This window comes from Hippopotamus amphibius, chromosome 3 (genome assembly GCF_030028045.1).
Source record: "Hippopotamus amphibius kiboko isolate mHipAmp2 chromosome 3, mHipAmp2.hap2, whole genome shotgun sequence".
NCBI lineage: Eukaryota > Metazoa > Chordata > Mammalia > Artiodactyla > Hippopotamidae > Hippopotamus > Hippopotamus amphibius.
The window spans coordinates 170,622,562-170,638,391 of NC_080188.1; the positions used below are offsets into that span (position 1 = coordinate 170,622,562).

At 35.7% G+C, this 15,830-nt stretch overlaps 1 protein-coding gene across 1 annotated transcript in view; it reads left to right on the forward strand.

Moving 5' to 3' along the window:
• LOC130849979 (torsin-1A-interacting protein 2-like) overlaps nucleotides 1–14,978 on the forward strand; it is a 30,145-nt gene extending 15,167 nt beyond the window's left edge. Inside the window, exons 2-5 of the mRNA XM_057729264.1 lie at nucleotides 7,866–8,044; nucleotides 9,979–10,494; nucleotides 12,651–12,749; nucleotides 13,546–14,978. Of these exons, the coding sequence (XP_057585247.1) occupies nucleotides 8,011–8,044; nucleotides 9,979–10,494; nucleotides 12,651–12,749; nucleotides 13,546–14,306 (1,410 nt within the window). The 5' untranslated portion in view covers nucleotides 7,866–8,010 and the 3' untranslated portion in view covers nucleotides 14,307–14,978. The remainder of the gene's footprint in view (nucleotides 1–7,865; nucleotides 8,045–9,978; nucleotides 10,495–12,650; nucleotides 12,750–13,545) is intronic.
• Nucleotides 14,979–15,830: the final 852 nt, after the last annotated feature.

Consider the following 15,830-nt stretch of genomic DNA (forward strand, 5'->3'; position numbering starts at 1 on the left):
CTAGAAAGAAAGTACCTACTAAAAAGGAGTCTGTCTTGGGTTGTGCATAACTGAGTTAAGATTCATTTCTAAGTTGTAGGAGAAGGTAGCCCAGGCAAGCAGGCAAGCAAGAAAGAGTTCCATGACATCCAAAGTGTATGTGGCAATCAGCATAATACAGATATCTGTAAAAGTGAGTGGAGCAATAACCCTTCTATCTCTTCAGTCTCCCCTGGTAGCCCTTGAGTCTCCATAGAATCTTAGGAAGAAATCTTGAAAACTGCATGCTATAGAGGAAAAATAATAGCCTTGCAGCCAGCGGACCTGGGTTTGTCTTCTAATTCTGCCACTATTAAATGACCTTGGATCACTTCTCGGCCTTTTGGCTAAGATCAAGTGTAAATGATCTTGGGCATTTTAACCTTTCTGTATCCATTTTCTTCATCTGTGAAATTGGTTATGTAATAATACCTACCTCATACTGTTGTGAGGTTTATATGTCAATCATATGGCATGTAGTAAGTCTTTAGGACTAGGAGAGGTATAAAAGAATGAGACAAAAGTTGAAACTAGGGATAAGGTAGAGTTAAAGCCAGTTGTTAGAACTTGATGCTGAATTATCGAGAACTTCTTAAATCCTTTCTGGTGAAGGACAAGATGAATCTTGGGACTGCGGTTAAGCCTGTAGTTGTGTGAGTCAAATGGTCTTAGATGTAAAGATTAAGAGCCCTGGAGGGAGGAATGCCCCAAGACAGATCCTTGTCATGTTTTTTAGGCCCATTTATAATCATAATTGTGGTAGATGTAACTGCTACATGATTTATTATATCATCTGAGACTTATCACAACACTGAAATAAGCAATTTGAGAAAAGTTGAAGAATATGTGCAAATTTACCCAGGTCATATGTGCTAGAGTCACAATTCAAACCTAGATTCAGAGTGCTTTGTAGTATGTTTACTATAAGTTGTTATTTTTTTAGTGTCATGGTTAAAATTTAAAAGCTTGGGTCCTAGCATCAGACTACCTGAGTTCAAATCCTAACTCTACCTTGTGTGTTCTTAAGTAAGATTCTTAACCTCTCTGTATCTCAGTTTCCTCATCTGTAAAATAAAAGGAATATTAATAGTCCATACATCATTAGATTGAGGTTTCCGGGATGGAGTAGAGGTTGGGTGAGGTCATACTGCTGTCCTAGCCCTGATTTTGTTCTCATGGGTAGCTTTTTTTTTTAATGCTATTTCCTCTCAGCTGGTTGTGACAAAATGTATAGGAGACTGTGGTTGAAGTGTGCCTCTGTAACATAAGTTCATTGTGTGTAGGCGCAGAGTTACCATTTCAGGCCTTTCCTTTTGATTCTTACTTTTCCTCACAGAAGCTAATTTATTACTCACTAAAAAAATTTATTAATGACATCAATCATATAGAAAAGTGCACAAAATAACGTTCACCTATGTACCCAGATCTAAAATACATTAACATAGGAAAGATATCCCATGCTCCTGGGTTGGAAGAATTAATATTGTTAAAATGGCCGTACTACCCAAAGCAATCTACAGATTTAATGCAATTCCTATCAAATTACCCATGACATTTTTCACAGAACTAGAATAATCCTAAAATTCATATGGAACCACAAAAGACCCAGATTTGCCAAAATAATCCTGAAGAAAAAGAACAAAGCAGGAGGCATAACTTTCCCAAACTTCAGACAATACTACAAAGCTACAGTAATCAAAGCAGCATGGTATTGGCACAAAAACAGACCTATGGATCAATGGAACAGAATTGAGAGCCCAGAAATAAACCCACACACCTACAGTCTTCACAAAGGAGTCAAGAGTATACAATGGGAAAAAGACAGTCTCTTCAGCAAGTGGTGCTGGAAAAGTTGGACAGCCACATGTAAATCAATGAAGTTAGAACACACCCTCACTCCATACAGAAAAATAAACTCAAAATGGCTTAAAGACTTAAACATAAGACATGACACCGTAAAACTCCTAGAAGAGATCATAGGCAAAACATTCTCTGATATAAATTGTACCAATGTTTTCTTAGATCAGTCTCCCAAGGCAATAGAAATAAAAACAAAAATAAACGGGACCTGATTAAACTTATAAGCTTTTGCATAGCAAAAGAAACCATAAACAAGACGAAAAGACAACCTATGGACTAGGAGAAAATATTTGCAAATGATGTGAGTGACAACAGCTTAATTTCCAAAATACACGAACAGCTCATACAACTCAACAACAAAAAACAACCCAATTGAAAAATGGACAGAAGACCTAAATAGACATTTCTTTAAAGAAGACATATAGATGGCCAATAGATACATGAAAAGCTGTTCAACGTTGCTAATTATTAGAGAAATGCAGATCCAAACCAAAATGAGGTACCATCTTACACTGGTCAGAATGGCCATCAATAAAAAGTCTACAAATAACAAATGCTGGCGAGGGTGTAGAGAAAAGGGAACCCTCATACACTGGTGGGAATGTAAGTTGGTGCAGCCCCTGTGGAAAGCAGTATGGAGGTTCCTCAAAAAGGTAAAAATAGAATTACCACATGACCCAGCAACTCCACTCCTGGGCACATACCCAGACAAAAGCATAGTTGAAAAATATACGGATTTCCCTGGCGGTCCACTGGTTAGGACTCTGTGCTTTCATTGCCAAGGGCCCGGATTTGATCCCTGGTGGGGGAACTAAGACCCTGCATGCTGTGTGGTGTGGCCAAAAACAAACAAAACAAAAAAAAAAACAAAAGATACACGCACCCCTATGTTCATATTAGCACTGTTCACAATAGTCAAGACATGGAAACAACCTAAATGTCCATCAACAGATGGGTAAAGAAGAGGTGGTAGCTATAATATATGCAATGGAATACTGTTCAGCCATAAGAAAGAATGAAATAATGCCATTTGCAACAACATGGATGGAACTTAGAGATTATCATACTAAGTGAAGTAAGTCAGAAAGAGAAAGACAAATACCATATGATATCACATATATGTGGAATCTAAAGTATGACACAAGTGAACTTCTCTGTGAAATGAAGACTCACTGATGTAGAGAACAGATTTGTGGTTGCCGAGGGGGAGGGATGGAGTGGGAATTTGGGGTTAGCAGATGCAAACTATTATATACAGAATGGATAAACAACAAGGTCCTACTGTGTAGCACAGGGAACTATATTCAATATCCTGTGATAAACCATAATGGAAAAGAATATGAAAAAGAATGTATATATATATATATATATGTATAACCAAATCACTGTGCTGTACAGCAGAAATTAACACATTGTAAACAAACTATACTTCAGTTTTTAAAAAAAATAGATAAAATATATTAACATTTTACCACATAAACCTCATTTTTTTTCTTTTTTTAAAGATACTTTACAGATACATTTGAAACCCATTCTTGTTCTCATCCTGTTCCTGTCCTTTCGTCTACAGAAGCAAGCATGATCCTTTCTGTTCATATGTTTAATTTTTTATATATATTTAAACAATGTACACAGCAATAAAAGAATTGAACACTTTAAAATTTTTATTACTCAGTAACATTTGTTACCCAGTAACACATATATAAACATGTATTATGCCTTAGTTTGTAGAGTTACTTTTACAACATTTAATTTTGTATGTTGGAGTTTGCTGAAGTTGGTTGTATTACTGCAGTGCAAAGGTCATTCTGTCTACCAGTGAACACGTGCCAGGTTGTCAGAGCATTGCCATTGGTACATTGAGATGGAGCAGAGAGGGTGCATCTTAAAGACAGAGCACAGGGCAGTCACAACAGAAGAAGCAGCACTGAGGCAAATTTGTGTCGCTCTTCAGGGATGTCCCAGGATATTAAAATTAAGGAAGGTGTCCCTCAGCCTACTTTCTGTTGCATTCTCCGTAAATGGAGAATAAAGCCTTACTTCTTCAATCTGGTTCCAGCCATCATGGAGACAGTTAAAGCAAAACAATAAGTTTTACTGCAGATTTTGGGGTCGGGGAGTTGGAAATAACTACCAGTGATAAGGCTAAGTTTTATATAAGTGGAAAAATGAATCAGTATAACCTCCACAAATGGGGCACTGGAAGCCAACATTTCACAATTGAACTTGTAAGGGATTCATTAAGAGTAAATGTCTTCTATGCCAAATGAAGTGTGTGGGTTGTCATCAGTTCCTTTTTGCAAAAGATACCATCAAAGGTATTTTTTTTAAGATGCTTATGAAATGGTTTTTCCTACAGCTGCAGAATGGCTCCAACATGCCCATTGTCCATCAGCACGAGGCTCTGCCTCCCTTTATTATATGCAGTCCAGAGATTCCCAGTGTACACATTTCCTGGTATGGATTGGACACTGTTCAAAAGATTGACCTGACTCTGAAATAGTGGCCTCCAGATCTCCCAGATACCCCACCATGTGAATTCTTATGAGGATGTATCAAGAACCTCTGTGTTTATACCACTTCTTCCTTGTAACCTTGAGGGAACACGTTTCGGCTGTGAACAGCGATATGTTACAAAGGGTCTGAGTAAAATGGGCTACAGGAAACAGGAATGATGTGTTTCTTGTGACAAGAAAGGCGTATGTTGAGCATTTGTAAGATTATAGAAATATCTCTGATGATTCCTTTGCAGGTTGTTTATTGACCACAACCCAGTTTCCAAGTAATAAGGTTTTTTAAAGCATTCAGTTCTGTTATTTGAAGTAAAGTTTATTGAGAATATTGTACATGCAATAAAATGTACAGATTTTAAGTTTGATGAAAAATGTAACCACCACCTCAATAAAAATATGAAACACTTTCATTACCCCAGGGAGTTTTCTCGTGCCCTTTTCCAGTCAGTGGTCCTTCACCTAGGAACCACTGATCTGTTTTCCATCACATTACCAATTCTAGAACTTCATATAAATGGAATCATTTGGCACATAATTGTGTGTGTGGCTTTTTTCACTCATCACATTTTTTTAGTTTCATCCATGTTATGGAATGTATCAGTAGTTGGTTCATTTTTTTCCATTTCTTCAATTATTTTTGAATCACTCTATATAGCATTATTTTGTTTCTTAAATTTTATATAAATGCTTTAATATTGTACTTTTACAATTTTTGACATATAAATCATTAATTTAATTGCTATATATGTTTCAAGAATATGCTATAATTTAAAAATTCCATTTATTTGTGGACATTTAAGATTTTCTCATTTTTTCTCATTGTAAACAATGCTGCTACGAACATCATTGGGCACTTGAAGAAAAGTTTCTCTAAGATACATGTCTAAAAGCAGAATTGCTGATTTACAGAACGTGTGTGTGTCTTAACTAGGTATTGCCATATTGCTCTCCAAAGTTGTAACCGTTTACTTCATTGCCAGTAAAGGTCTCTGTATCTCCAAATCCTCACCAACATGTGGTATTGCCTGATTTAAAACATTTTACCTATCTGGTGATTGTGAAATGTTATCTCATCACTAATTTATTTTGCATTTCCTTGACTGTATTTCTTACCAGTCCATTAGACTTTAGATGTCCTCTTTATTTAACTGCTTGTTCATCTCTTTTGCCCACTTTTTAAAAAAATAGCATTATTTGTCTCTTACTGATTTGGGGTAGTCTTTATGTGTTCTAGATAGTAATCCCTTGATGATTATATGTGTTGCTAGTAGCTTTCTAGCCAATGAATTTATCTTTTAACCTTGATTTTGATGATTCGTATAGAGATTAACATTTTTAATGTCATCACATTTGTCGAAGTTCCCCTTATGGTTTGTATATTTTATATCTTGCTTAAGAAAACCTTGAATTTATAAATGTATTGCATACTTGCTTCTGAAAATTTCAAAGTTTTGCTCTTTACATTTAGGTCTCTAATCTGCAACTGATTTTTGTGGAGGTAAAAATCTAATTTTTTTCCCATTTGGAAAGTCAGTTGTCCCCAAACTATTTATTCACTAATCCATTCTTTTTCTTTTGTCACTCAGTTTCCTTCACTTATATATGCATATATTTCTTGGCTCTCTATTCTGTGTAATCTGTTTGTCTGTTTTTACACCAATGCCCTGTTGTTTTTAATGTCTTGATATAGCTGGTAAAAATATCCCTACTTTCTTCAAAATTCTTTTTTCTTCCTTCAGAATTATCTTGACTCTTCTTAATCTTTTACTGCTCTTTGTGAATTTTAGGATCAGCTTATTCATTCCATAGGAGACATATAACAGCAACAAAAAAATTGTCTCAAGATTTTGTTTCAAAATGAATTTATAGATTAATTTGGAAAGAATTGGCATTAGATGGCTTTGAGTCTTACTGTCTATACATACAGTATATTTCTCTACTTAGGTCCTTTTTATGTCCTTCAGTAAAGTTTTATACTTTTCTCCCTAAAAGTTCTTTTTTTAAAAACACAATTATTGAGGTGTAGCTTACATACTGTAAACTTCACCCCGCTGTAAAGTGCTTGCATATGTGTGGTTAGATTTATTACTGGGTACCTTTTAGTTTTTATTATGAGGTACCTTACAGTTATTGTGAATTAGCATCTTTGCTTTCTAAAATTTTTGTTACTGGACTTTCTACTTATTTTTAAAGGAATGGGGACTTTTTATTTTCTATTATAAAATAGGATAGGAGGTAACCCTCATTGCAACATACAATGGTAATGGAAAGGAGAGCTAGAAGCCCAGTCCCAGGAGTCTGAGAAAAAAAGATAAAAGGGCGGCAAGGAACCCTCCAAATCTGAGGCATGTTTCTAAGTGTTCACACCAGCAGAAAGGAGGCCTGTTGTTAACCCTCCCTTCATATCCAGTTTGTAATTGGCACCAGTCTTTATTCATACATTCATGTATTCATTCACTTATTCATATTAGTTTAAATTAAAATATGGGGTTCTTACTCTATACTAAGATCTGTGCTAGGCATTTGGGATTGAAGTTTTTAATTTGTAAAGTTAAATTTTACTAAAGAGTGTTGAGAGAAAGATACAAAAAAGGCTAATTGGCTAACTTCTCAACTAGGCTATCAGAAAAATGAAGCACTTTACAAAGCTTTTTCACTTATATTTTTGTATTTAATCATCATAGCCATCCTTAATCATTTTTATAGATAGTGAAGGTTAACGTTGAGTGGTATGGTTTTTGACAAAAAATAGGATTTAATTATAAAATGACATAATTAAGTTTTTATTGCTTATAAATTGCCTCTGATTTTTTATTCCTTTTTTTATACAGCTCATAATAATTTATAGTCTTCTTTGAGCACGGTATAGAAGGGCATTGTATAAAGAGATATCTCTCCTTATTTTACAAAAAAATACTATGTGAAAACCACTAAGAAGGCAGTGATGAAACTCTAAATCTCTATTGCCTCTTCCTGATACCAAGACAGTCATCTTAGTTTGAAGGTTGCCCCTGGGCATTGTTACTTGTTAATGATAAATGAAAGCCTCTGATCGGCAAACTCTGAGAAATTTATACGGGACAGAAGTTGAAGATATAAAGGAAACCTGCAGTAGTTAACACAGCAGTGACTTAAATTTTTACTCTTAGAATTACTTTTCATTTCAGTTTCAAAGATGTTCTCTTGAAGATTCTGGTCACTTAGTCTTACTTTTTACATCCTTCAGACACAGTGGAATGTATTAGGAGGTTATGGCATCTACACAAGGTTAATAATCTGAAGCTTTTTTTCACTTTGTGGTCTAGGATTTGGAATATGATCCTCATGAAAGCCAGAAAACATTTTTTCTTCATTAGGAAAGTTTCAGAGAGGAAATATTACTCAAACTAAACAGATTTAGTAAATAAAGCTGAAATTGGCATTTCTCCCACATATGAATAAAAAAGTCATTTAACTTTTTTCGTTTTATTTTAGTCACTGAATATATGCCTTGTTTCTTGGGTCCACGGGAAGCATGAGCCTGTTGGGACTGGGGACAAGAAGAAAACAAGACATCTTCACAAGGAAAACCAGACACTAACAAAAAGTATCCCAAAGTCTGAAGAGATAGAACTCAAACATGACCGACAGAGGACTTAGGGATCCTCCAGAGGGTAAGACTAGTTTGTACAGCACAAGCTTTGTGCTGTAAGAAACTAAGGCTGTGTTAGGAGAGTAAGTCTCTGCTGACTAAAACTAAAGTTTGGAAGTAAAAAAGAAGTCAACTTAATGCTTAATTTGTTATGATTCTTATTCTTTGATATTTACTGAATTTTACCATAATACCAGACCCTAATTATGAAGAAGAGTTATGTTTTAGAGACTTCCGTAGTAGGAACCTGTAATATTGAAAGAATACAATGCACCTTAAAAAAAGATGGTAGACAGATCTTTAGAGTTACATTTTTAAAAATCAAGTAAGCTGTGATATGCTATATATTTAGAGAGGGACCTTTCAATTATAAGGAAAGATGAAATTTAAGTTCTTCACCCTGCTTATATGTATATATACACATATATATGAGATATAAAATAGGCAAAATATGAAGTAGATTTTTCAGAAGAGAGGGGCATATGTTAATATTTTATTAAGGATATTTTTAAATATATGAAAGTAGAACAGTATAATGAAGTCCCATGTACTCAACATCTAACTTCAACTTTTACCTACATAATGCTACTTGTTGCCTGCCTTGGAATATTTAAGTGCAAATCCAAGACATTATATCATTTTATTTGTCAATACTTTAGTTTACATCTCTTAAATATAGGTTAAAAAAACCCAAAAGAACCAAAATAGCATTATCACACCTAAATAATAAATTAATAGTTATTCCATGCAGTCGTCTTATATACAGCCAGTATTTACATTTCCCCAATTGTCTCATAATCTTTTTTTCTTCCTAGTTGGGTTTTTAAATTTTTTTTCTTTACATTTGGGCCACATACTGCATTTGACTCATATATCTTTTCTTATTATGGAAAATTTCAAACATACATAAAAGTAGAGAGATGAAATGAATCTCACGTAGCCATCAAATAGCTCCGTCTGCTGTCAACATATGGCTACCATTGTTTCATTTATACTCCCTTACTTCTTCTTACCGCCATATCATTGGATTGAAGCAAATTCTTGATATATAATTTTAGCCATAAATATTTGAACACTTAAGGACTCCTTTTTTAAAATATTATCACAGTACCTTTATCATACCTAGAAGGTGAACAATAATTCCTTATGTCTCATCAAATATCTGGTGTTCAAATTTTTCTGATTATCTCATAAATATTTATTTAATAATTGGTTTGCAGGACACAGTAATGTGGTCCACACATTGTTGATGTGTCTCAAGTATCTTAACAGGTCACCCCTCCTCTTTTTTCTTGCTATTTATTTTTATTTCTTGCTGTTATTAAAGAAACAAAGTCTTTTGTCCCTTAGAATTTCCCTCATTCTGGGTTTTGCTCATTACATTCCTGAGGCATAATTTACTGTATCCCTCTATCTCTGTATTTCTTGGAAACCGTTAGTTAGCTCTAGAAGCTTGATCAGATTCAGATTCAGTTTAGCAAGAATACTTCATAGGTGGTATAGGGTACTTCCTATTGCATTGAATTCAGGAGGATAGTAATGTCTGGTTTTGCTTCGTTTTGTGGTGTTAAGATTGATCAGTGGGTTCAGCAGTTGTCAGTCTGGTTCATCCATTATAAAATTCCTCATCACCCTTTGGCATAATGGTTTTAGTTGCTATTAATGATTATTGCCTAGATCTGTTGTTTCACTAGGGAATACAATGTATTTAATACCACCAGAAGTTGGTTTCTCATTCAAAATAGTCTTACATTTATATTATTTGTTAGATTAACATGATAATAAATTTGTTTAATCAATCACCTTCAGTGAAAGTCAAGAGAAATAATGTTTAGGAAGAGTGCCTCATAAGCCATAAAAATCTATATAAATGTTTTTTATTAATCAGGGACCTTGTTAAAATACAAAAATATAGGGTAATTTTTAAATAAAAATTATAAATTTTTATCTCAATAGACCCTCAAAGGGAATTGGAAAATGATCCATCAGTAAATACTCAGGCACAGGAGACTACAGTCACAGCAAGCACCACTGAAGAAGCTCAGACCCCAAACCCTGCCTCTGGTCTTAACAAAGACCACCAAGAGGTAGAATCAATTGGTCCAGGAAGTACAGATACAGAAGATCAATCAGAAAGTCCAGACGAAACAGATTATGGGACATATCCAAAGGATACAGAAGCTGAGAACAGCCAGAGTTTTGAGGGTGGAGAACAGGGGCATCAACTCCCTTCAGAAAGTCTGGGTGAAGACCCCGTGGATCCAGAACGCAACTGTTCTCCAAGTGACAAGGTGGAAAGAAGAGATGCACACTTAGTGAGCAGCTCTGCAGCCCTCCCTGAACAGGCGAGCGACAGACCCGGAGTTTCACAGGAGCCACCTATCAGTGACCCTCAGGATGTCCAGAGTCCTGGTCATTCCCATGCATGTCTGGAGAGCCAGGACACACTGAGGAGGCGACTGCTGGCACCAGGTGAGAGAACCCCTGAGCTTGTCCTGTTTTGTACTGCTCTGTCACTGGGAACACAGTGTAGGTGGGACCTTTCTTTTCAGAGAGTTGCTCTTTCCTTCATAGGATTAAGGCCTTTGCACCTTGCCCAAGGTCGCATAAAGAGATATGACTGAGTTGAGGTTAGAATGAAGTTTCTCATCTCATCTAGCTCATTCCACTACATTAAGTTGCTTTCTACATATTAGCTGCATTTTTAAACAATCTTTATTTATTTACTGTCAGTATTAATCTAGTATGATTTTTTTAAAAGGCATGACTTTAAAAAAAATTCACCTCTGGCTTTTTCTTTATTTCTTATAAGCATATTTTCATTTTCACTTTTGAAAATCTTTTCTTTCGGAAGAAACTGAATGCTTCATAGATCAAGAGATAGGTATATTTAAAAACCAACATCGGTGGTCTAGTACCCTTAACTCAGTCATATTTCATTTTTATAGGACTTTGAGCAAATTAGTTAATTACTCTGTACCTGATTTTCCTTACTTGTATGTTAAGGAGAACAGCATCCTATTTTTCCTGATGAAGATTATAGTTGCAGTGTGCTGTGTCTTTACCTGGAACTCAAGAGATGTGGATTCTAGTTGCTGCCCTACCACTTGGGTGACCTCAGACAAACCTCTCAGCTTCCTGGTGCTTTAGGTTCCTTTTTGTAGAATGAAGAAGTTGGATGAGGTGATACAGAGCTGGTCTCTCCAGCTTTTACCTTCTGTGGTTTTGTGGGTTTGGGTTGTGTGGGTTTGTATTTATCAGTACTGTGAAAGCTCAGCCTGAAATGCCTATTTGCCAGAGCAAAGGAATGTAAAATATAAGACACTCTGCTTATCAGGGACTCGACTAAGGGCTAGAATTCCATGTTTCACTGTAAGTCAGCGGCTGACCTCAAATGTGTGTTTCATTAGTTAACAGTTAGAGTAGTCTGTAACTGCAGTGAAGGCAGGGCTGTGTCTCATTATTGGGTTTCTGTGGCACTTGGCAGAGAAGTGACTGTATGAGTACTTGCAAAATGAGTGAGTGGATGTGATTTGTATGGACCATCGTCCGCCATCAGAAGTTCACCCATATGCAGGTTCACTGAGTAGAGGAAGGAAATATTGTTTTAAAAATGCAGTTTAATATGTGGGAAGCAACTTGAAATAATGGAATGAGCTAATCTAGGAGATGAGAAGCGTCGTTCTAATCTCAGCTTGGCCACATCTCTTTATGTGACCTTGGGCAAAGCCCTTGACATCCCTGGACCTTTTGTCACAATAGGTAAGGTTAGGGGGCTGGAGTTGGTGATCATTAAAGATCCTTTCAGTCCTGAAGTTCTGTGACGTGATATTTTAAAAACCCTTGTTTGGGTGTGATATGACTAAATGAAGTATGCTGTTTGAGTTATTTCTCTAGTAAGGGTTATAGGCAATACTTCGCTTTCACTGTTATAGAAGGTACCTGGCTGGGGTCAAGCACACATTTAGACTCTAGAGTGGCTTAGTTCAGAGTCTACAAAATACTGCTTTTCTTTTCACCCACACATTTTAAGATTGATGTCTCACCCCATACCTACATTTTTATATAGTTCATAAGTTGTCTTAACCTTGTATTCCTTGCTTTGTATACCTCATTCACTGTTTCAACCTTGCTTTTGTATATTATTTTGCACAGTAAGCTATTACTGTACAATAATCTCTCCTGTCTCTAAACTTAATGTCTCTGTTATTTGTATATTCGGGGGTCTTGAGGATCCTTTTGTGATGTGAACACTGGAATTAGAGTATCATTGCCCTGTGATGTTGAGTCTTGTGTACAATATTTCTTAAATCACATTTTGGATAAGTTTGGCTACAGTATTAGGATGCTTGTTTCTTTGTCATTGATATAAGAGCCAGTAAAGAACTGTGGATGTAGCAACAGCATGCTTAAATGAATTTCACAGCATTTTATTTCATTCTTCTAAGTAAAATAAAGGTAATGGTGAGTCTTAAGGAAAAGACAGGAAGTTAGCTTTGTATAAAACAAAATTTTATAAAGTATGGAAATCCTCTCAGTCAAGTAATTCTTTGCTTTGGTAAAAGGTATAAAGGTATTACACTCTTATTAGTGTACTGTCTAAAAATAATGTTCCTTTTTTTCTCCAGAGGTTGAGAAACATCAAGAAACACAAAAATTGGAAGAAAACAAAGAGAATGCACAGGATACCATCAGAAAGATTAATAAAAAGGATTTTTTGAGCTATGGTGAGAACAAAACTGGTCTTACTGCAGAGATTCACATTCAGAAATCCTCAGAGAAGTAGCTAGAAAACTAGCAGATTTAGTTTTAACATTGTTTTTATATATATGTATTTATATATTTTTTTTAATGTTTGATAGTAATATTAGAATAGAGCAATAGCATTTTGGGAATTTCCCCTTTAGGGGTGGTGGCCAATATTTTGCTACCCTTAACAAAATAGGAATTTCCACTGGAGGAAGTTTCTTGTTTTTATAAACAAGAAACTAAAACTGTCTTTTTTTTAAATTGAAGTAAAGTTGATTTACAATATTGTGTTAGTTTCAGGTGGACAGCAAAGTGATTCAGTTATATATATTTTTTTCAGATAATTTTCCATTATAGGCTATTGTATGACATGTGAATATAGTTAAAGCTGCCTTTTTGATGAAAAAGAAAGTATTAACTTCTCAAGTGGCATTTTTACATTTTGACCATTTAGGAAAAAATGGCCTGTACATAGCAGATAGTAGATACTTTTGAGAAGGTAGAAGACCTAAATCACATCATTAGTTACAGCAAAAAATATATAAACTTAGATTTTACCTTTGAACGAAGATGTTGTATCTTAAAATAATTTAAGAAATTTAAAAAAGGTATTTCCGGTAGATTTCAATAGCTGAAAGTTTAAAGGATTTAGGCAAAAGAAATTCACCACAGCCATTAAAATCTGACAGTGTATCTGCCTCTTTTAAGTTTACCACAGGCTTTATTTCTAATTCACATTCTAATTTTGTCTTTTATTTTCTCTTTCTCTGACAGGCTCCATCTTTCTTGGCTTCCTGGTTCTGACTCTTCTCTTGCTAAGTTCTGTTAATAGCTACTATTCCTCTCCAGCCCAGCAAGTGCCCAAAAATCCAGCTTTGGAGGCTTTCTTGGTTCATTTCAGCCAACTGAAGGATAAATTTCCAGGCCAGAGTTCCTTTCTGTGGCAGAGAGGACGTAAGTTTCTCCAGAAGCACCTCAATGCTTCACACCCCACTGAGCCCGCCACCATCATATTTACAGCAGCTCGAGAGGGAAGAGAGACCCTGAGGTGCCTCGGCCACCACATCGCGGATGCCTACACATCTGCCCAGAAGGTCTCAGCCATTCAGATTGATGGGGCTGGAAAAACCTTACAGGACAGTGATAAGGTCAAGCATTCGGTTGACATGGAGCTGAGCTCTGGATTTGAGAAGGGCCAGAAGGCTGCTGTGGTCCACCGCTTTGAATCCCTTCCTGCAGGCTCCACCTTGATCTTCTACAAGTATTGTGACCATGAGAATGCTGCCTTTAAAGATGTGGCCCTGGTGCTGACCGTCCTACTGGAGGAGGAAACATTAGAAGCAAGTGTCGGCCCAAGGGAAACCGAAGAGAAAGTGAGAGATTTACTCTGGGCGAGGTTTACCAACTCTGACACTCCCAGCTCCTTCAATCACATGGATTCAGACAAGTTAAGTGGGCTGTGGAGCCGTATTTCCCACCTGGTGCTGCCTGTCCAGCCAGTGAGGAGCATAGAAGAACAGGGCTGCTTTCTATAAGCTAAGCGCAGAGCTGGTTATGGTCGGCATGGGTTTATTAAAAAATCAGTTTAAAAGCCTTCCGTTTATGTGGAAGGAGTTGATGAATGTGAGGAAATAGCCTGGAAAGCACAAATGAACTTATTTTCGAAAAATTTTCAGTTTTTACTTTTTGTACAATCTTTCTAATCTAAGCTTCACAAAGCTAAAAGTTGACCTGACTTTTTTTCCTTGCCTTTCAAGCAAATCAGGTATATAGAACTGACGAATTTTTTTCAATCCAGAAATAGAACAACAGAATCATTACATGGGAAGATAATCTTTTATCTTCATAGTAACTACAGAGTGATTTTTGTTTTCTTGAGACTCTAAGGAGCCTTAAAGCAATCACAGTTATAAAACAGTGAACATTTTTTTAAGAATTGAAAAAATTCTAAATATTTTTAAAATTTATTTTAATAACCTAGTTGTGGGATTACATCTTATACTTTTTTGCACTTTTGGACAGTATGAAAAAGGAAATAAGAATTCAAATATTTATCTAACTAAATACTATATGTAAGGCGCTATCTTTTTATTCCGTTAATGAGCTCTGAGGGAAAAGCAGCTGTGCTCAAGAAATGTTCTTAAAAATTGGAAACAATGGGGGAATTGTTTATAATCACTGCAAATGAAGAAATTCCAATTCGCTGTGTCTTTGCTTCAGTTTTCTTGAATGATTTAGAGCAGTGGTTTTCAGGCTGTCTACTGGAACCCCTCCGTTTTGTATCAAAGAAGTTCTGCTTTTGCCTATTGTATATATTGGGATCCTCCATAAGATTTAATTGGAATAAAGAGCTCCACTGATAATGAAGTTTGAAAATCACTGATTAAGTGAAGAAGCATCTTGGAAGATAGGAAATGGGTAGGAATAAAAATGAAAATATTAAAACTCATGAGTAGGTAGAAGACAAAATACAGGTTTATCATAGAGATGCTATTTATGAAGAATACAGACAGATGAATAGCAGAATTATAAACTAGTCTTTACTAGCATATTTCTATGCTTTTGTTGATTTCTGTTACTCATCATTTCTGTCTCACCTGAATGGGATTGTATAATTGTCTACAGTGAGAGTTTGAGTGCTTTAAGCAGAACAGATTTTAATAACCAGTTGGCTAGTAGATTTTTCTGTGGGTCCATGAGCATAACTACCATACTGTTTGCTTATTATACAGTGATAGAGCACTATCTAATGCAGTTCATTTCTCGAACAGCTAGTTAGAAGTATGATTAGGTTAACGATTAGAAAAATGCAAGACATGTTATACTTAGTGAGAGGAAGTACAAATGGTAGATAGATTCTAAAAGGTTTTAACAACTAGTATTAATTGTTGGACCATGTTCTGTGATTGTAAGAAAGCTTGAGAAACCTGTTTACAGAGAATGATTGTTTTTTTCCATCTCAACCCCGAAGGCAGAACTTTAGTAAAATCATCTTAACCTAACGAAAGATAATGTCCCATTACGTGGCATACCTAGGAACTATCTCCATGAACCTGGAA